The sequence below is a fragment of the Choristoneura fumiferana genome, chromosome 18 (assembly GCF_025370935.1).
Source record: "Choristoneura fumiferana chromosome 18, NRCan_CFum_1, whole genome shotgun sequence".
In the NCBI taxonomy this organism is placed as follows: Eukaryota; Metazoa; Arthropoda; class Insecta; order Lepidoptera; family Tortricidae; genus Choristoneura; species Choristoneura fumiferana.
Window position 1 is genome coordinate 19,681,644 of NC_133489.1, and position 20,910 is coordinate 19,702,553.

General features: G+C 37.6%; 1 protein-coding gene across 3 annotated transcripts in view; it reads left to right on the plus strand.

Moving 5' to 3' along the window:
• The first annotated feature begins 479 nt into the window (after nucleotides 1-479).
• The window catches only part of Rab6 (RAS oncogene family member Rab6), a 33,343-nt gene continuing 12,912 nt past the window's right edge, over nucleotides 480-20,910 (plus strand). Inside the window, exons 1-6 of one of the 3 annotated variants that reach the window (XM_074101801.1) lie at nucleotides 2,019-2,225; nucleotides 2,558-2,616; nucleotides 4,303-4,462; nucleotides 11,875-12,080; nucleotides 12,785-12,851; nucleotides 17,167-20,551. In XM_074101801.1, the coding sequence (XP_073957902.1) occupies nucleotides 2,156-2,225; nucleotides 2,558-2,616; nucleotides 4,303-4,462; nucleotides 11,875-12,080; nucleotides 12,785-12,851; nucleotides 17,167-17,234 (630 nt within the window). In that variant the 5' untranslated portion in view covers nucleotides 2,019-2,155 and the 3' untranslated portion in view covers nucleotides 17,235-20,551. Of the gene's footprint in view, nucleotides 567-2,018; nucleotides 2,226-2,557; nucleotides 2,617-4,302; nucleotides 4,463-11,874; nucleotides 12,081-12,784; nucleotides 12,852-17,166; nucleotides 20,552-20,910 lie in introns of those variants that run through there. The other 2 variants (XM_074101802.1, XM_074101800.1) reach the window with 2 other exon arrangements.

A 20,910-nucleotide genomic window follows, 5' to 3' on the forward strand; every position in this document is an offset into this window, starting at 1 on the left:
CCAAAACAGAATACAATTCACTTATATTGAGAAATATAATTGCAATTAACTAATATTTTTGCGATAGGTACATATTCAGATTTACAAATTACTTAGGCATCTACTTACATCGAACAAATACGAAATAAAACATTCATCTCTAACTGATACATTATTTGTGTTGAGGGTATGCAGGTAATAAAGCTGATAAGTGATTGCGCTTCAATGGACTTTCATTACGTATGGGATGGGTAAGCAATTGCGAAAGAAATGTCAACAATTTTAGGATAGCAATTTATATACATCTTATTTATTCCTGCTGAGCTGGCAACGTTGCATTTTTTTTAGTTTTTCTCGATTATTCCATAAAAATGCAACGTTGCCATCTCAGCAGGAATAAACGCTCTTAAACGAAATAACACAGCGAAACTTCGTGTGCGAGTCCGACTCACACTTGACTGGTATTTTTATGAGTCGCAATAACTTAACGATGTGCAGTTAGAATAAAATATAAGGCCATGGCTACTGCAAGGTGCTCATGCGTATATCAGAACTATTCAGAACACGCTCTATTTGAACATATCTAAGTAGGTACATATCTCTTTAGTCAACACTTAGAATAGGCTAGTGGCCTTCTATTAATCCGTCTCAGTTAGATTATGAGAAAATAAATATTGGCAGAGGCGGCTTGCCCTATATGGGCTATGGTGCGGTGTTCGTTGCATACGGGCGCAGCGGTGTTAGGGGCGCTAGCCGCGATGAAATGAAAAACACATCCCTCGCAACTCGCAAAACGCTTTAATTGTTATTGCTGATGACGGCACAAGAAATTTCATTTACATAATTTCCTTCTACTCAGTAAGCACCGTTTACTTCTTGTTTTTACGGTAAGTACACACTGTATACATTTTACGATTTTTTTCGTCTGGCTCACCCCTTTATTAGGGTTCCGGAGCCAAAATGGCAAACACGGAACCCTTATAGTTTCGTCAAGTCCGTCTGTCTGTCTGTCCGTCCGTGCGCCGCTTTGCTCAGGGAATATCAATGCTAGAAAGCTGTAATTTTGCACGGTTATATATGTAAACTACCACTGCCGACAAAATGGTAGTTAATACAATTAAAAAAAAAATTTTTTTTAGGGTAGTTACCTCCCATAGACGTTCAATTTTTTCGTAATAGCTACGGAACCCTATCTTGGGCGTGTCCGACACGCTCTTGACCGTTTTTTTTTCGGACAGACAGACAGACATGGCGAAACTATAAGGGTTCCGTTTTTGCCATTTTGGCTCCGGAACCCTAAAAAACGCAACGACTCCAATTTGTCACCACTGATGTTAACTTCTGTTTCTGTTGTTGTTAATGTCCCGTAAGATGTTCAGCTATTATCTGGTTGAGTTTGAGTGAGCCGGCTTGTTTGAACTACTTCAGTGTGACCCCACCAGTACAAAAACAACTTTCAAATCTTTTAAACACCATTCTATAAGTACCTACCTACATAAGGAAGTGGTGACTCACCCAAATGTTCATTCTTTGCGGATTCGTAATCATTATAACGATTGAATTACATCACTTTATAGTTGTAAGTAGGTGTATGTCAGTTAACTGTAGCTTAAATATCTTGACCCAAAAAGAGAACACAAACTTGCGCGCGTGAGTGTACTTGGTATTGGTACCCCTTTGAGATGGTTTTCATAAGTATAGCATACTATTATGAATAAATTACAGTCAAAAAGCAACTGTAAAGGCTCAACATAGAGTAAAATTGATTGTTAATTAATATCATCTGACTGATTGATCTTTGTAATGACGCTAACCGCACCTACTCGAATGTGTTGTCAAAATTTGGAATTCCGTTCAGAAACCCGATCTCTTTGTTAACGATTTTCATGAAACATAACGATAAAAGTTGAAATCTTGCTAGCCAGAATATAATCGCATTTGAGAATTATAACTTTCCTTCATTGAGATCTATTTATTAAATTTGTATTAAAATAAAAATATATTATTAAGATTTTTGCTGAGTTGGCTTGTGCGTCGCACCGTCAGTCCGCCGGGTAACGTGGCGGCGCTGCGCTCGTGTGTGAGGAGTGGCTCGAGCTGTCATTGTTCATGTAGTTTTCTGTGATAAGAAATACTGTGAAATTAATAGTTTAGCGAACTAATTTATACAATCACGATGTCCGCGTCGGGTGAATTTGGTAATCCTCTACGCAAGTTCAAGCTCGTTTTCCTCGGAGAACAGAGCGGTAAGTCGGGCCCGAAATTGTCTCGGTCGTACATTTTTAATACCTAGTTTTTGAATTTACGACACGTAAGTATAGATTCGTCTAGACTTTATCGAATTATTGACCTAGATTCGGTTGGGGTGGTTGGTTTCACGGGTGATCGGTGCCGTTACGGGGTCGTGGTGGATGAGTACGCGGAATTACGTTAGCGATGTAGGTTACGCTCGGAGCGCGTGAACCATTGTTCTGGCTGGCGGCTGACGGCTGAGCTAGCGGCTCTCGCCGCCACCGATCGCTCGTGAGCGGCCCCGGTGCCTCCCGGGATGTTCTCATGGGAACTTGGTGTTTTTCAGTTGGCAAGACGTCGCTCATCACTAGATTCATGTACGATAGCTTTGACAACACTTATCAGGTGAGTCACCCTATTTTGTTGTTATTAGAGTGCTTTTCTAATTAGAAACCAGTTTTTTTATTAGTCTAGCTTGAATCATAGGTTAATTAACCATTTGTTGAAAGTCTAATAACATTGTTATGAATCCAAAATTAATCAAGAGCTCTTTCAAAGATGTTTCACAGTCACTGTTTTATTTGTGCCAATTGTGTCAATTGTATTTCATATGAAAAAATTATGAAATAAATCAATTAGTTTGCAAGTTATTTTTCTGTTGAATGTCAATATTCAAATAAGAACTTACCCACTCTATTAGAGTTTTTACTTTACATTGTTAGAAACTCATAGAAAGCTCAAGTTTTACAGTACTCTTTATTAAATATATGACATAGTAATCAAAACTGATAATAAGTAGGTACATGAAGATTGTTTTCTTATTTAATTTATTGCCAGATATTGTATCCCATTCTGAAGATTTCATTTCTGAGCTTCCGTATTTTTGCCAGTTTTGTTTGCGTGTTATGCTTCAATAGTGCTGCCCTAGTGGAGAACCTGTTTGATGATTATTGCAAGATTATAGATTATCTATGGTCTGTTTTTTAATGCGAGATACTAAAATGATGTTTCACATGTTACCTGTTTTTTGTGTCTCATAAATATGAATGAATATGGATCCGTGTCATACTAACATGTAGGGCACTCAGGAAATTCTAGAAAAGGTAAAATGGGTCTAATAAAAATGCAACTGTTTTGGAGATATTTCTGCTTTTTATAGATGTTGATATTTAAGTTTAAATTTCATTCTAAGTATGATCCGCCTCAATGTTTACCATAAACACACATACCATAACACGAGAAAACACACTGAACACATCCAATCTTAATAAGAGTAAAGTAACTAATATCGAATACAGAAAACATGAATGACGTTGTGTGATATTGATATCTGGCCCTATATATTACGAAATGCAAAACTCGAACTTTGTATGTTGCCGTCCCACTGATACTTATCTCATTTAATACGCGAGTGAAAGGGATGGTGTGATACAAACTTCGTTTTTCCAGTTTTGTAGTAGCCCCTCTGTGTTATGATTTTTTAATTTGGCACTAAGTGATGAACACATTTGATCACTATCGTAAAAGTGCATTTATATTTTCAAAATGGAAAGTAGAATATTTAAAGCTTTAATGTTAATTTTGCTATCATAAAATATATGTTTAATCGATTATTTACAATTATATCCGAAACCGAAATCATAGAGCAGCACTATTTGTTTTATGCTGGCCACATTATTTTTACATTTGATATTTCAGACTGTCATTTTAGTATCTAGGTTTCACAAATAGACCATATACTCGTCTACAATAATATATAAAAGGGTTAAACTATGAGTTTGATATCTTGTTTGTTTGCATTTAGGGGAAAACTTCGGAAATTTCTTTCACTAATAAAAAGCTATGCTATTCCCAATCAACCTAGACAAAATTTATGTGAAATACATTTCTTTGATTCTTAGATATGTTTGAAGTATGGATGTACAGTCACAATATTTAATTTGGGACCCACTCAAGATCGAATATCTGTCATTTTGTATGACAATTCAAAGGATTTTTTTTACGAAATAGGTCTCAAATTAACGATTGTACGTCTAATATTACATTTCAATTTTATAAGTAAAAGCATTAACTGTTAGGTCTGTATTGCAGGCAACAATTGGCATAGACTTCCTCTCGAAGACGATGTACCTTGAGGACCGCACGGTGCGACTGCAGCTTTGGGACACTGCAGGGCAGGAGCGGTTCCGCTCCCTCATACCTTCCTACATCCGGGACTCCACTGTCGCTGTGGTTGTTTATGATATAACAAGTGAGTGACAATGGCTTCTAATTTTACACAAGTTTTATACCGATTTTCACACAACAATTTACACCTAATGAGCTTGTCCGATGCTAAGAAAAGCTTGTACTGTGGGTTCTAGACAACAGATGTAAAATACATACATGTAAGTGTATAGATTGGCAAAGTGCCTTGCATCAAATGTCATATCAACAAAAAAAAGTGTATAGATAAATACAAATAGCAACAAACATCCCTTACTTGGGTACAAACGTTTGTTCAACATAATTACAGCTGTGTGCCCATACTGGAATTTAAATCTCAAGCTAAGATCTTAGCTGGTTAGGATTATTGACCTTAGTGATAGATGGCACTGACCATCTGTATTTAACCTTTCGCGTACTTTATAAAGGACTAATTAACACTAAGAATAACGGCCAAATGTACTTTATAAAGTACAAATTGTTCATTGAATAAAGAATTCTAAGAATTTTAAAATAATGTCCAAAATAACAAAGCAGGTCACTAACGTCTAGGTCTTAAATGCTAAGTTTGCTAAAAAATGTCAGGACTCAGGAGGTTTAACAGTTTTTCGGGTGAATATTGTCATTTTGAAATATTGAATAAAGTTAAAAGTTCAGAAACTATTCCTGAGGCTCATATTAATGATCTGAACTGAATTGTCAATGTCTCATTCTAATGAGACATTACACATAGCCCTCTAGGACCTCTAGGTCTATGTAATTCTATGTGTATTATAGATTATGACATCAATATCATAAACCAGAGGCCGTATTGCCTAATGTTGCTTACGTTCGCGATCGCAATCAAATGACAGATTTCGCATATACAAACTGTCATTTGATTGCGATCGCGAGCGTCAGAAACGTTAGGAAATACGGCTTCAGGTATAAGATGGCGAGTTCTTTTAAAACTTTATTGCAATTAGAAAACCAATGTGTCATAAAAAATACTTTTGTTCGTGTAGCTACCAATTAAGTGCACTTGCCAGTCGTGCCACCTATAAATGAGTAACAAAAAATAATTCCTGTATGTATACCCTGATATAAAGCAGTAGTATCAATTAGTTTTATAACGGCGACAGCGACAGAGACGCCAATAGTACAAACTAAACACGCAACGCCAGTTTTTTTAAATACAAGTCAATGCAACTTTTTTTTGTCTCTATAGTCTGTGGCTTACATGTGTACCGTTTTAATATTTCTAACATTGCGTTGCAAAAAAAATGTTTTATCAATTACTCTTGTCTTAGCTGTCCCTAGCCTTTAGTTTAGTCCTTCAACTAAACGCATAAATTTACGCATGGTTTAAATGCTTCGCATTGTAATGCAACTTGCAAGATTTTTCTTGCAAGTCTAAACTCGGGTTTTGATGTTATGAATACTATTGACGGCAATACAAATAAAGATATGCCATCCTTTTTTATAACTAAATGGCTTTTGCCCGCGGCTTTGCCCGCTTGGAATTCGGTTATCGCGCGCTGTAGCCTATGGCACTCTCTGGCCCATAAACAATCTCTATGCCAAAAATCACGTCAATCCGTCGCTCCGTTTCGACGTGAAAGACGGACAAACATACAAACACACAGACTTTCGCATTTATAATATTATATTAGTATTAGTAATTAGTATATTAATATTAGTATGGATTATATTATTGTGAGACAAACTTTTGTAATAATAATGTGTTCACTTGTGATTGGAATAGGTACATACCAAAATTTATATAATTTACCTAATATTGTTGATGTAACAATATGTTATGTATATACTCTATCGATGTCCCGAATATACATATAAAGAAATAGTTAAAACCCCTTTTGAAGTAAAACACGAGAAGGCATAACTTTGAGATTTTGTTAAGTAACAATTCTATTATATATCCAGTATATACACTTTTTAAAGCATGTATTCGCCTGTTAAAACGAACGCGGTCTGATTAAAGTGATATAAGTTATAGAAGTACCCGTCGGGAGCTATGTAGGTCGGCTAGTGAGCTTCGTATCTGAATATTTGATATATAGTATAGTCCGTAACGTTTTGGGACTCGCAGAGCAGGATGAAATGATGAAAGTAGACTGGCTCGAAAACTCGCCCGTACAAGTCTGTGGAAATATATTTACCTGTACGCAACTTTACCTATGTATTTAAGCGAAAAAACTTCATGTTATACCTAAGCTGGTATTGGTAAAAGTTTGCTCTTAATATTGGAATGTAATGTACCTATCCAACTAATGCGAAATTTTGTAGGTCTGTTTGTTACCTCTTCACGTCTAAACCGCCTTAACCGATTAAGATAAAATTCGGTATCGGTAAAGATAGTTCAAGTCCCGTGGATGGACGGGCTAGTTTTATCCCTGAAAATTGCATAGTTCCCGTGGGAAATAATTCCTACGCGGACGAAGTCGTGGGCAACAGCTAGTTTGAAATAAGGGTTTTTTGTTTTTGTTAAATCGGTAACGAACGAGAAAAGTTTTTGGGTCTTGGGATATTACTTTACTCAAAGTCGCATCCCGACCTCTCCTCTAACTACCTACTTGATAGAGAAAACAAAGATTTGGTGCCCCGCTTTGTAGGTAGCTAAAGATGAACAAAACAACAGACTTTCACATTCATGGATTCATAATATTAGTCAGGATTTTTTATGTCCATTGTCAGAGAAACTTTTCTCAATCCGGCTTACGTAATTTAATTTCAAACAGAACTGCGAGCTACGAAAAAAAGGATCAAAATAAGTTTAAAAATCATTTTATTGATCGTATTATTAGTATTTACGTAAGCTTGCAGTGCAGTGAGCGTAGTGAACAAGCGTTGCTTCACACTTTTCGACTTTTTCAACTTTTTAAAAAATGCGACCGATAGAATGAGACTAGGAAATGGAGCTATTGGTTGCATGAATCGTCTGCACTGGCCGAAAGTGTGCCACCGACCTCGGTTGTCGAAGGTTAGGAAATAATGTTTTAATTAGCCTCACACGAAGTATGAAATTAAGATTATGATAACATAAAACAGCTTATTCGGCGCTGATACAATGTAGGATTTACGCACTGGGTCGATAATTTTCTTACGTCCATTTTAAATCGATAACAGAAGTTTTAATAGACATATATTTAGTTCACTCCGCCACGGTCTCGTCAAACTGGGTATTAAATTATTGTCAAAGCCGATAACGCACGTTCTTGACCAAGTAAAGATACATTTATGAATTATATTGCAAACTCTGCTTAGTTCAATAATTCTAGTAATTTTCTAAGTAACTTAGCAGCAGACGTCGTCAACTAGAAACAGGTTTAATTAAAACGACATAGAAAAGGACTATAAGTACCTATAATTAAATAAAAATATGCGTCAAATAAACCTATTTGTTTAAATAAAGATATAACTTGATACATTCGCAAAATTAACACTTATTTAAGACACGAAACGAACTAATTTACATACTTTAGGGTTCCGTAGCCAAAATGGCAAAAACGGAACCATTATAGTTTCGCCATGTCTGTCTGTCTGTCTGTTCGTCCGTCCGCGGCTTTGCTCAGAGACTATCAATGCTAGAAATCTGTAATTTTGCACGAATATATATGTAAACTATGCCGACAAAATGGTACAATAAAAATTCCAAAAACAATTTTTTTTAGAGTACCTCCTATAGACGTAAAGTGGGGTAGGCGTATCGTTGGATAGGTCTTTCAAAACCATTAGGGGGTTGCTAAAACAATTTTTCGATTCAGTGATTCGTTTGCAAAATATTCAACTTTAAAGTGCAAATTTTCATTGGGTGGAATTTTTCAAAAAAAATCAGGATGGTATTAAATATATCAAACTTACTAGGAAAACTATAACGGTTAAGTTTTCTTGAGAATTATTAGTAGTTTAAGAGTAAATAGCAGTCTAAGGTATAAAATACACCTGGAATATTCCGTACAAAATACGAAGTCCTTAGAAAAATGTTACTTAATTTTTTCGTAATGGCTGCGGAACCCTATTTCGGGCGTGTCCGTCACGCTCTTGGCCGGTTTTTCTATGCCCAATAGGTGTACCTACCTGACTTAGGTAAGGTAAGTAATATAAATTCGTAATTTGAATGTTGGTACCCAATATTGGTTCTGTTACGACCTTGTGCGTCCCGTCATTGGCAAATATTTGTTCCAACCCAGCCTCCCTCCCACTATTAGGGGACCGTATGCGAGGCCAATAACGTATCAAGGGATTATTGGGACGTCAGAAAGTAGAATTAAGTTTCGAGTAAGAAATTTAACTTAAAGGTCTCTGCACATTACACCGTGTCATGCTATGTGTCAGACGGATTGTCAAACGGAATATCAAACGCATACGTGACGCGACGGTGACGTTTGGTTACGAAACCTGTAGTGGTCATAGTCTCATACTTTTCGATATAAAGAATATATTTTTGCCTGACACGGTGCTATTTTTTTATGGAATAGGGGGAAAACGAGCAAACGGATCGCCTGATGGTAAGCGATTACCGTCGCCCATGGACACTTGCAACAGAAGAGTCACAATTGCGTTGCCGGCCTTTTAGGTAGGAGTGCGCTCTTTTCTTGAAGGCTTGATGTACGACCCCTGGTCATAACGGTCCGGGAATACCGCATGCGACAGTTCATTCCAGAGTTTTACTGTGCGAGGCAGGAAATTTCTGGAAAAACGCACAGTAGAGGGCTGCCAACCATCTAAATGGTGAGGATGGAAGTGTTGTCGCGTAGGCCGGTGGCGGAAGGATGCGGCAGGGATCAACCCGAACAACTCCTCGGAGCAGCTATTACAGGCGTTTTCAACCTTTTGGTTTTAACGGCACACTTCGTTCATCAAAGTTTAACGGCACACCAGTAAAAATAGCCAAGTGCGAGTCAGACAGGCTTCCGCTCGGTTACCATAACAACATGACAACGCGAATCACACATGCTGTAAGTCTGAACTCGGCTTTAGGTACGGTCATGGTACGATAAGGTAAGTATAATGTGTAGATACCTTAAAAGTTTTCTACTTACATAGGTAGGTAGGCTAGGTACGCTATAATCAGAAATTGGGTCCCGAATTGTTTTTCACAATTTTTCAATTGTAGTTGAACTATTAGTATAATCTGACTGAAACGTCATCTAAGTAAAGTCAACGTCATAAATAAGTGATCACTTTTGTACCATGTCGCTTTCAGTCTGTAGACAATTTCGTATGGCTTTTCAAACATTAACACGTGACCACTTATTTATGACGTTGACTGTACAATCGTTACATAATACACATTTTGCGTAGCCACTACAGTTTATAGTCTTTGTAGTAAACAACAGGGAGCATGGCTAATATTTTTATGGCTCTGATATCACGATAAGATAATAATTGCCCGTAAGCTGCCGAATCCTAATTTACGACTTTTTCTATAATAGTTGTATTGAAAATTTTAAGATAACGCGTATTGATTAAATCGCTTTGTAGGTACAGTAGCTCGCGCACATAAACACAATTGCATTGTTCCCCTGGTAAATATTATTCTATTTAATCCGTCAGTTAGTTTATTAGGCTGGAAACAGTGCTCTACCGACGGTCAGCACTGACGGTCGGTCAGCGTAGCTATATCTATGCATGTCTATGAATGCGCACACAGCTACGCTGACGGTACGCGCGCGATTAGATGTGCGCGTACGGTCGGTCGAGCCGTCGGACCGGCTCGTCGGTCGCGCGGCGTCGGTCGACCGACGAGCTATCAGATTGTATGGATGCGTTCAGTGCTTCGCTGACGGAGCGACCGACCTGTGAACTGTACACACGCGTCACAGTACAAATCTCAATTTTAATGGAAACACGAACATCGCAAACGTTCCGCTAGAGGCGCTGTCCGTTTCCAGCCTTAGACAAAATGGGATTCGATTTTAATGAAAATTTGCGCTTTAAAGTTGAAGCAAACGCCTCACGGAATCGATCGTTTTAGCAACCCCCTAATGGCTTTAAAAGACCTATCCAACGATACCCCACACTACAAGGTTAGATAAAAAAAAAACACCCCCACTTTACGTCTGTGGGAGGTACTCTATTTTTTTACTGTACCATTTTGTCGGCATACTTTACATATATATTCGTGCTTTCTAGCATTGATAGTCCCTGCGCAAAGCCGCGGACGGACAGACAGACAGACATGGCGAAACTATAAGGGTTCCGTTTTTTGCCATTTTGGCTTCGGAACCCTAAAAAGGCAGAAAAAGATATGCGAAGTGAAACTCCCGAAAAGTAATTTCTGTTTTATTCTGAAGGTGCTGACCTAAAAATAGCAAGATCCGTTCTTTCAATTCCAAAATAGTACTACAAAACAAAATAGTACTGAATAAAAAGAAAATCTAATTATCGAACCTGCTCACAAAATTTCACGAGAATTGGTTGAGAGATGCGAGCGACCTGTAGAGGAGAGCAACTGGATATCCGCTGGAGCTGGACATGCGTCGGACAGACCGCTAGGCCTATAAATATTCCATCAAATGACGTAACTTTATGGAACTCCATAACAATGAGTGAACTAAAACTAATTACCAAGCCGACGAATGATCCTTCGCGTCCCGAATAGTCCTGTTGATGCCACGACGTTGATTGCGAAACGAGTCTGAGCTATTTCTACGTGTTGTGTGCCTTTAAATATAATATAAGTTTACATTACACACATAGTATAGTCTTGGCTGTAGGGTAGGTAGGTATATGTTGTTAGAACAGTTAAAGGGTGGAGCCTGAATAAAAACCACATTAAGTAATAGCAACAAGAATAGAAATGCTACCTTTTCGCCTTCTACTATTATTAATTCAGTCACGTTTTTTACGTTTTCATAGGTTTTATTAATATATGATATGCTGTTTTCAGCAGTAAAATTTGTCGTATATGGACAAGAAAATCAACAATAACAATTCTTGAGCAATACGGTATTTGACTATTTTTTATACGTTTTATAAATTAAAACTTCACAATGCCTGTTATCGAATAGAGAAATAATTTTTGAGCTACCTTTACAAATAAAAAAGTTATAAGGGTTGGAATTCAAGATTAGACAAAGAAAAATATACTTGCTGCATAGAGAAAAGCGTTTGACAAAGAGACAGGTATATCGATTTTTAGAAAGGTATATCGATTCCAAAAAAAACCAATTTAAGTTTTTCAACCAATTAAACTGTGTATACCTTTTTTTCATAAATCATAATAATATATAGGACATGGCAAATTCAGGAGTTGTCAAATACCGTATTAGCTTCGTTATAGATTGAGTTGGAAAAATAATTATGGCTTTTTACTCTTATAAGTAGTCGCCTCTCGTTTCAATTTGTTGTGTTATTTATTCTGTGGTGTAAACTTTCATAGCACAACCGTAGCTGTGCAGTAGTAAAGTCCGTTTAAGTGCTAACTTACAGTTTTTTTTTTATTTAACCCGGCAGATGCAAACTCATTCCATCAGACGTCTAAATGGATCGACGACGTCCGCACGGAGCGCGGCTCGGACGTCATCATTATGCTGGTCGGGAACAAGACGGACTTGTCCGACAAACGGCAGGTCTCCACCGAGGACGGGGACCGCAAAGCTAAGGAGTTGAACGTCATGTTTATCGAAACCAGCGCTAAGGCCGGATACAATGTGAAACAAGTGAGTGGCATGCTTTATTTTTATCAACATGGTTGCTTACGTTAGTAGGGGTTGTCTTGTTACGCTATTAGGGAACAAGAAATATGTAGTTGTCGGACAAACGACGACGACGAGACGAGCGTGAATGGGAACGTTGGAAGAGGAAGGCATAGACCTAGACGATCGTACCACGATCAAATCGAGGACGTTCTGAATAAAAGTCGGGTCACGAATACTCTAAACCGACGTGCATGCATGAAAAGATTGATGAATATAGAGGAAGCGAGACTTGTATGCCAGGATCGTAGCAAGTGGAAGGACGTAGTCTCTGCCTACCCCGTTGGGAAAGAGGCGTGATTTTATGTATGTATGTACAAACGGCAGGAGGTAAGGAGTTGAACGTCGTCCGTTGTACGTCGTCGAAACAACGCTACAATGTGAAACAGGTGAATGAGTTAGAAAGTTAGGATGAGTTTTATAATCAAATATAATTATTGCAGAGGGGTTGTAAACTTTCAGGTAAGCTTAACTTAGCTTCCCCAGTTTTGAGCAACAATATACTTAACACATTAACATTATCTAATGTTTTATTTCTTAAATCGAAACAACAATAACGTTGTCCTTCTCTCTCTGTACACTCTCGTATTAGATATGATAGTTAGAGGACGATAAATTGCTTATCCATACTTTAAGATTTGTTAATATTCTCCGTTTAATTATTCCAGTTATTCCGACGAGTTGCTGCCGCGCTGCCTGGCATGGACTCTGCCGAAAGCAAGCCACCCGAAGACAGTATCCTTTTACACGTTATATTATCGAGCACCACATCATCGCTGAACCATTACACTTGGACCATTCCACATCAGCTCGCCGGTGGATTATGCCCAATTACCACTACTTTAAAATCAGTGGTAACAAGTTGATAATCGGAATTATCTGTGAACTTTGCTCGCTTGAATGCGATTCCTCTACACTGCCCCGCATCTCGCTCGGCGGCTCGCGTGTAAAACGTAATTTTTAAGTCATGATTCAAGTTTTGATATATTTGGTATTGATAAAAGAATACTGTCTTAATAGATTTCATTGAATTATTAACACGGATATTGAATCCAGGCAATCTAAGGCCTTATTGTTTAACACAGTTGGAAAATTGGAATCACAATCGTTTTCGCAACTTCTTTCTGTCACACTGTATAGGATGTGGGTAGAAAGAAATGTGTGAATGCGATTGCTCCCTAGTTGTATTACTAAGGATGATCCAAAATTTCAAATGTATTTTTTTTTATGGCAATATACAAGTTCTTAAATGTTAAAATTATTCAATGAGAAATACAACATGTTCTTTAATAGATACCGAATCACATATTAAAATTGTTATCAATACCAAAAAAACACTTTATAGTAGAAGTATAAAAGCGGGTGCACATGTGGTATTCATATTTTACTGTGACACGGGCCTCACTTTTTAAATGCGCAGATATATCCGACAGTTTGTATGCGAATTTTTGTTCCTGGCTGTTGCCTTTGTTTCTAAAATGGTGGTAACTTGTATTAGCCTCCTCCGGTCGGGTTCGAAGCCAGTTTGGCAAGCAATGAGAGCCCCGGGTCTGGTGTGTAAAACGCCTAGTTCCGGGCTAAGATCGAAACACAGGAAATATATTACAAGCAGTAAGACGACATAATAGACAGCGCACATACACTGACCTAGTAAAAGTTATACAGCGTTTTAGCACACTCGCGATTTGCAGGCTAGTTAAAAGCGAAGCGAGCGCGCAACGCGTACGCTGCGAGCGCTCAACGATTTCGCCGCGAGCGCGTTGCGAGTTAGCTGTGTAGAGCGCCGAAGTAGATTCGGCAGCTAACTGGCAGTGCGCTCGCGGCAAAATCGTAATTACCTACCAGTAAGGATGGTACAACAATAAAGCGACATCTAGTTAGGCTAATTTTGTCTGCCGTAGAAACATTGAAAAGTGTGTGTAGTGAGTTCCTTTCGTAGCATGCCAGCAGCAGGAGTCATCTCGCTTAGTGGCTCGGTGGGACTGGTTTTTGTGGCTAACTAAGAAAAAGGGCGCCTTGAGGTGCAAACGAAAAAGGAGTTTGTTCGCATTTGTATACGAACGACTGTTCTGAACTGCGTTGTTTTATGCTCAACTACGCTATTTGACTCACCAAATCAGTCAGACTGAGTCAGTCTTATCTTGTGGCGATTGAGTGTGCTTGAGCCTATTTCTTCCAACAATCAAGTTACTTGTAGAATTCAAACCTAGTTGTCTTACTGCTTGTAAAATGTTGCCTGTGCCAACAAATATTTGACACGCTCGTAACATGCACAGAGTTAATACACTATTATTTACTTAAATATTATATTAACGTGCGTTGCTAGATAACTTATATGTTTTAACACGGCTAGTTAACGCTAGGCGGAGATTGGCGGAGTGACAAGAACAAAAATGTGACGTCAATTTTAAAGTGATCGTTTATAAGTGTGAAATTAGCTACAAGTTGAATTTAGGATTTTTTTTCATCGATAATTAATTACACGGTTTTCGGAGTAATTTTAAGTATATTTAAAAAAGGCCCTTAACCAAATCAAGGTAAAAGTAGAACGGCTGTGTATTAATGTGTCACCTTCATTCTTCACTATGTATTTATGTAAGTACATGCAGACATTATATAATGTACGTCTACTGTAGTGAAGAAATCAAACAGTGCATTTCGTTCAATCCGGTTCATGGCAGACGTCACACCATAAGGCATTCAAAGCAGCATGCAAACCATAAGTTATTTCTACGCTCATAGCAACTCATATCAGGGGGTAATCGAACGCATGACATTATTTAATTTAACACTCCCTCTTTAAACCTAAAATCACATTTGGTGTTCCAAAATCAACTTGCGAAAACCGTTAACGAATCGCAATTCGTAGCTAATTTCACGCATAAATGTCAATTGTTCGTTGAAATAGTGTTGTGCCTGTGTTGGTGATGGTTAACGTCTAACAACAGTGTTGTAAGTAAACGTTACTAATATTAATGTTTATGTCGCTTGGAACATTCTTTCAGCCTGATTTATTGAATACGTCGAAAACTAAATGATTGGAGTGATGTTACTCGTATCTATTAGTTACTTGTGAACCAGAAAAGTTATAGTTTACTAGCCGCTCGGCCCAGCTTCGCGAGGGCATACTGCAAGCATGTTCTGTTTCACTCACTCGCTCAGTTTTTGTATGGAGATTTTTCAAACAATTCTTCGATAGATACGAGTGAATGAAGTATGCATTCCATTTCTTTCACGAAAAACTAAATTTAGTATGGCATTTCTATATACATCGTGAATAACTAATATGACAACTTTAAGCGTCCATATTTTCGTGTTTTTTTTCGGTTTTATAAACAATAAAGATAAACTGAAAATTTATTGTAATTTATTTACAAATACAAAAAAAATACAAATACGTTGTTACCAAAGAAAATAAAACTAAAACTGACTTGTTCTAAGCCTAAAAACCTTTATTTAAAAATATCACCCAGAACGCTATTTTTGGGCAGAGTGCCCATAAGGCTGGCTGCGTTCCCTCGTTGTATGGCGATACCCAATACGTTGCCCAAGGAAAAGAGCCAGCCACTATTTTTTTTTACTTAAACATATAATAAAATTTTAGGGTTCTCTAGACTAGACTTGGTAACAATAAGACCACCTCGGAAGTATGTTCTTAAGAATAAAAAAATTGTAAATCGGTCCACAATTGGCGGATTTACGAGTATCGCGACTCAAAAAAACCATACAGTCGAATTGAGAACGTTCTACATTTTTGAAGACGGTTAAAAAAAACTGCGTATTCTCAATAGAGAATGGGTTTGGGATGGGATGGGATAGAGAGGGAGGATGGGGCGTGTTTAATTTCATTATTATTCGGAGTAACATTTGACTCCCAAATAGGTTATTTCAGAAGAAGGGATATTCTAATAATTTCAATCTTTTAGTTTTCGATGGCTGGAGCACTAACCTTGTATGTAGTATATTAGATTCAGTTGCTTATTTGAATTGTGTCACATACTTGTGCGATTGCTATAAATAAATATAAAACCAATATTTATCGTAGCACAGTCAAGTTCAAAATATGTGTACCTATCTATTCGAACCTCTCAAAAATATGTTACCACGGCCTAATTACATCGGAATAATAGTGGTACATATTTTTGAAGCGTTGGATAAGTTAATATTTTTAAACTCGACTGTACATTCACTAACCGACTTGAGGTATATTGACAGAAAGTTTTATTATAGCAATTAGCATAGACTGCTTTCTTAAAGGTATGGTTTATTTGCTCTATAATTTACTTTCCGCTATAATTTGCTATGCTTTCTATACTTTAAGCAATTTATTTAAGATCGCAATAATATTGAATACCTTTTCATTTTATGCAATAATCATGGTTATATATTTTCAAATTTTTGGTACTTTGATGAGCCAATGTTGCGTAGGTACTATCTACTTTTTTGTGGTGTATTCAATTCTATAAGCTTTAAGTGGTCTGTACAATGCCTCGCCGTTAACATTATTGACTGACATTTAGAATTTTTTTGCGACGTAGATATCCCTAGTAATGGGTATGGAATTTCTATTAGTAGGAGATCTGTGGAAAAAAAAGCCGTGGTGGCCTAGTTGTTTGACCTATGGCCTCTCTAGCAAAGGATCGTGGGTTCTTAACCCGGATTGCACCTGAGTTTTTCGAAATTACATTTGAAATTTACCACGAGGTTTACAGTGAAGGAAAACATCGTATATATATACACGCGCATCGGCACTAGGCCCGCGTAGGAACTACGGCCCAAGCCCTCTCATTCTGAGAGGAGGCCTGTACCCAGCAGTGGGATGTATATAGGCTGGGATGATGATGATGATGACTATTTATCCAAAGGCGTTTTTTAATAAAAAGACTGTTCAAGATAATTTACCTCATTCTAATGCTAAATTATCGAAGTATAACGCCGCGGCATTAACAGATCCTGCCGCAAATTAGTTTCAGCGAGGCATTGTACTGGCGCACATTACTGTAATGTTTTGGTTTGAGTTCCATATTTTCCTTAATCTGATGTGATGCAGTGCAAGAGGTGATTCTGCGGCAAGCGCCAGGCGATCACAAGGAGCCCGACGGCGGCTGCGCTTGCTAGGGCCGCCGCCCGGTCGCCGCCGCCGCCCATTAAGTACCGACGAAGCCCAAACTAGAGACAGCCGGAAATCGAAGCACCATAACTTGTAACTTTCGCTAGGTAAATATAAAACGTGTCAAACTTGAAAACATGCTGAAGCTTGTTGATTACAAAATGCTGAGTAGGTATAGCGGGTTAACGTAACAGCCTATGAATCGTTTTATAATGATATGTGTCTAGCTCTAATATACATAGAGACGCTGAGAAGCAAGCGAGAAAATGGCGATAGTGAAGCAGCTCACTGCAAAAAGTTAAATATATTCACTGCCTATCTTATAGGTGCTTCAAAACTGTAAACTGTAAAGCAGATGTCAAAATGATTGACAAAGACTAATAAAATGTTAGATTGTAACGAACTTAATAAGTATTTACGACCCTCTCGTACCGGGACTGTACCGGGTTTAATCCTCATGTGGGCTGTTACATGGCTCAGATATTTTACGTAAGGTGAATGCGGAATGCGTTAGCCATTTGTTAGCCTACTCGGACATGTTCAATTATTTTAATTTACGCGTACGAGTAATAAGAGCTTGCGAAAGTTACCATTCTTGTAGGAATTCTGACGAACTCGTAAGAGGGTCAAGAACTATTTTCGAACTAAAAGAAAAAAAAAACAATCTTTCCTGCTTGTCTCTTGAAAATTGGGAGCGGTTTGTACTGACAGTCGTGAAATTCACTAGGTCTATTCGGGTCGGCGAGGCGCGAGCCCTGTCCGGATTGTGCTTTTGTGTGTCTTCACAGTGATACTAGGTTTTAAAAAGTAAATTCAGTAGTTCCGAAGCTGATAGCTGCTACACTTAGTCTTATGTGAGCCTAATTTATTTGCTGTTCGATGGATCCGTTCGAATACACAAAAGCACGGTTGTTTGCTTAACTATGTGAATGAAGTAATACTTATGTATTTACCCTTTCGGCGCGGCCGTATACCAACTGTATGAAATGGAACGTGCGGATTTTGTGAATCCTACATGTTTGTGGCTATCTAACAGGATAGCCAGTTCGTGATGTTTTAGCGCCACTGTCCAAGGTAGAATAAGTGAGATATGGTTTCTTTTATTGAACGTTTTTAAAATAGCGTTATCTATCTCGCTCGTTTTTGAAGGCGAGACAAAACTGTCATTCTGCGTATTTCGACACGTGTTTGAGTAGATAGTTACATACGCATTCTGGATCTCATAACAATCGGGTACTAAGTTAGTGGCGCTGAAACCTCCGGGAGTTTTATAAACGGGAACAGATTGATTTTTATTTGGACGATTTGTTGTATACTTATCTTAACGCGGACATATTATCGAGATGCAATGTTAGTGAATTAACTTTGCTTGCCGTAAATTCGGGAAAGAAAGACTCATGTTTAGGTACTCATTCCTCTGACGATTTAAATATAGTTTGAAACAAATATGGCGATTGCGCCTTTGAGTAAGCACATTACTGTCATGCTATTATGCTCATACAGTCTGCTATATTCGCTACGTTTATTTCGATAGTTAGTCTGTGCATTATTCTTCTTTTACTATGTCATTCAATTGATTAAATCGAATATCGTTCAGATACTTAAATGTTTAATCTGTTCCCACAGTGAATTAGAATAAATTGTCATTGTAAAGTGCACCTTTAAAACCAAGCTTAAGTCAATTCATAATAATATTATCACTGCAATGCAAGGGTTAATATAGTCCTTATAGAGAGAAGATAATCTTGCGTAAGTGTAGACTTTCGCTAGTCGTGTAAACTTACGGTGAGTGACACGATTCACGATGATATGAAATATTTTTCTGAATCACATCCTAACCGAGCCGACTATCGGTGTATGAAAGGTTATTATTACCCCCTTTAATGTATTCGCTGCTGGCTGCCAAAATCGAGACTTCTATGCCGCAAGCGCTCAGCGGCGTTCCAATGCCTGCAAAATTGTGCCAGTGGCTCGGGACGAAAGTGACGAAAACGCTGCCTTGCCGGCAGTGATGCGATCAAAAAGTGAAATTTAAAGTAATACTAGGTTGTTTGGTTTTAAAGGTGCCATGTTTGTATGTCGGTGCAGGTAGACCCGGTGTGAGTGAGAAGCGAGACGCTAGAGCTGCTCTGTGTTGTATATAGCACGCGACCGCGGGACCGCCAAAAATACCCACTTATTAACTTCTATTGTAACTTTTTTCAAAAGCATATGTGCCTAGCACGTATAGACGATAGACATACGTCGGTTTCACTTTAAAAAAAAAAACAAATTGACAAGAAATTAATCAAAGTTGTGTTGTGTAAAAAGACTCACGTCTGATTTGGTCTCTGCAATCAGTGTGTGGTTGGAAACTAATCACAGTAGAAGTACAGATCGCCAAGCGGAAATATTACATCCGTAGAAATGGCTACAATAATAAAAATTGGTCCTTTATAACTTAACTGGAAGCTTTTTAATTATAAAACTAGTGCCGTCGTCCCGCGGTCTTTGTAATTAGTATTATTTATTTAATTAGTGCTTAAGAATAAAATCTTATGATTCTAATAAATTATATCTAAAGTTTTTTTAATTAGTGAGATTATCACCGCTCTTGGGCTTATATTAATGTTTTATAACGACTTTTTAATAATTATAACACATTATGAACTGTCATTCCAATAAGCTTTGATCGTCCAACAGTAATGTGTAATCGTTAATATTTGAGAGCAATACCTATTATTATGTTTAGTAGTAATTTTGACAATGTTATATCAGATATTAATAAGTTTTTTTTTTGTAATATAATTTAACCGAAATGAATCCTTTATTTTTGAAAATATATTTTGCATAATGAATTCGGTGTACTTATGTTTTGTGTGGCCAGAAAACGTAATTCTCAAGATATATTCATTCTTATTTGTAAATCGAACGATTATTGTTTAACGGTCGATGGTGTCGTTTTGAAAGAGGTTATTAAAGTGGAGTTATCATTGAGACGACTATGAATGCTATGATAATCTTATGTTGAATAAAAGTCTGATGTAATTATTGCATGACATGATCACGAGCTCTAACGACGTAAGCTCTCAAAAAATCTAAGAATCCCTTTTCGAGGCATAAGAGATGATTAAGTATTTTATTTGTCTATGGTTGCGTTTTCTGGCAAATTATAATTTCTCACAAACGCTTTAGAAGTTAGGTACAATAAAATCCAGCTTAAAAAGTTTGTGCTACATCTTGTAAAGGTTCATGTAGCTGCGGTCTCTATTGCGAATGTGGTGTCGATGTAAATACCCGTAATTCACGCTGATTATACATATTTTTAATAAAACATTAAACCCTACGTATTTCTTTTATTGCACCTGAATTGTATTGAAAGATTTTACTCGTTGCTTTAAGATTAGCTCTTAAATGGGTGCGTTACGGCTGTTCAGCATAGTAGATAATTTTGGTTTGACAACTGCTAATTTCTGGGATATAAAATATTCAATTCTCGAGAAGATAAGAAGGTTTTCAAGGAAAAATGGTTGTCACTAGACACCAATGTCACAACACTAGTTCATGTTCTTCAACTTCTTAGGGCGAAAGCCTACTGGCGTTTTACATACGCTCAAAAATTATAGGCCTTTAAAACCGCAGACAGTAGACTAAATAAGCCTGTCCGCCCCAACAATTTGCACAGTGCTACAACACCCTGAAAAA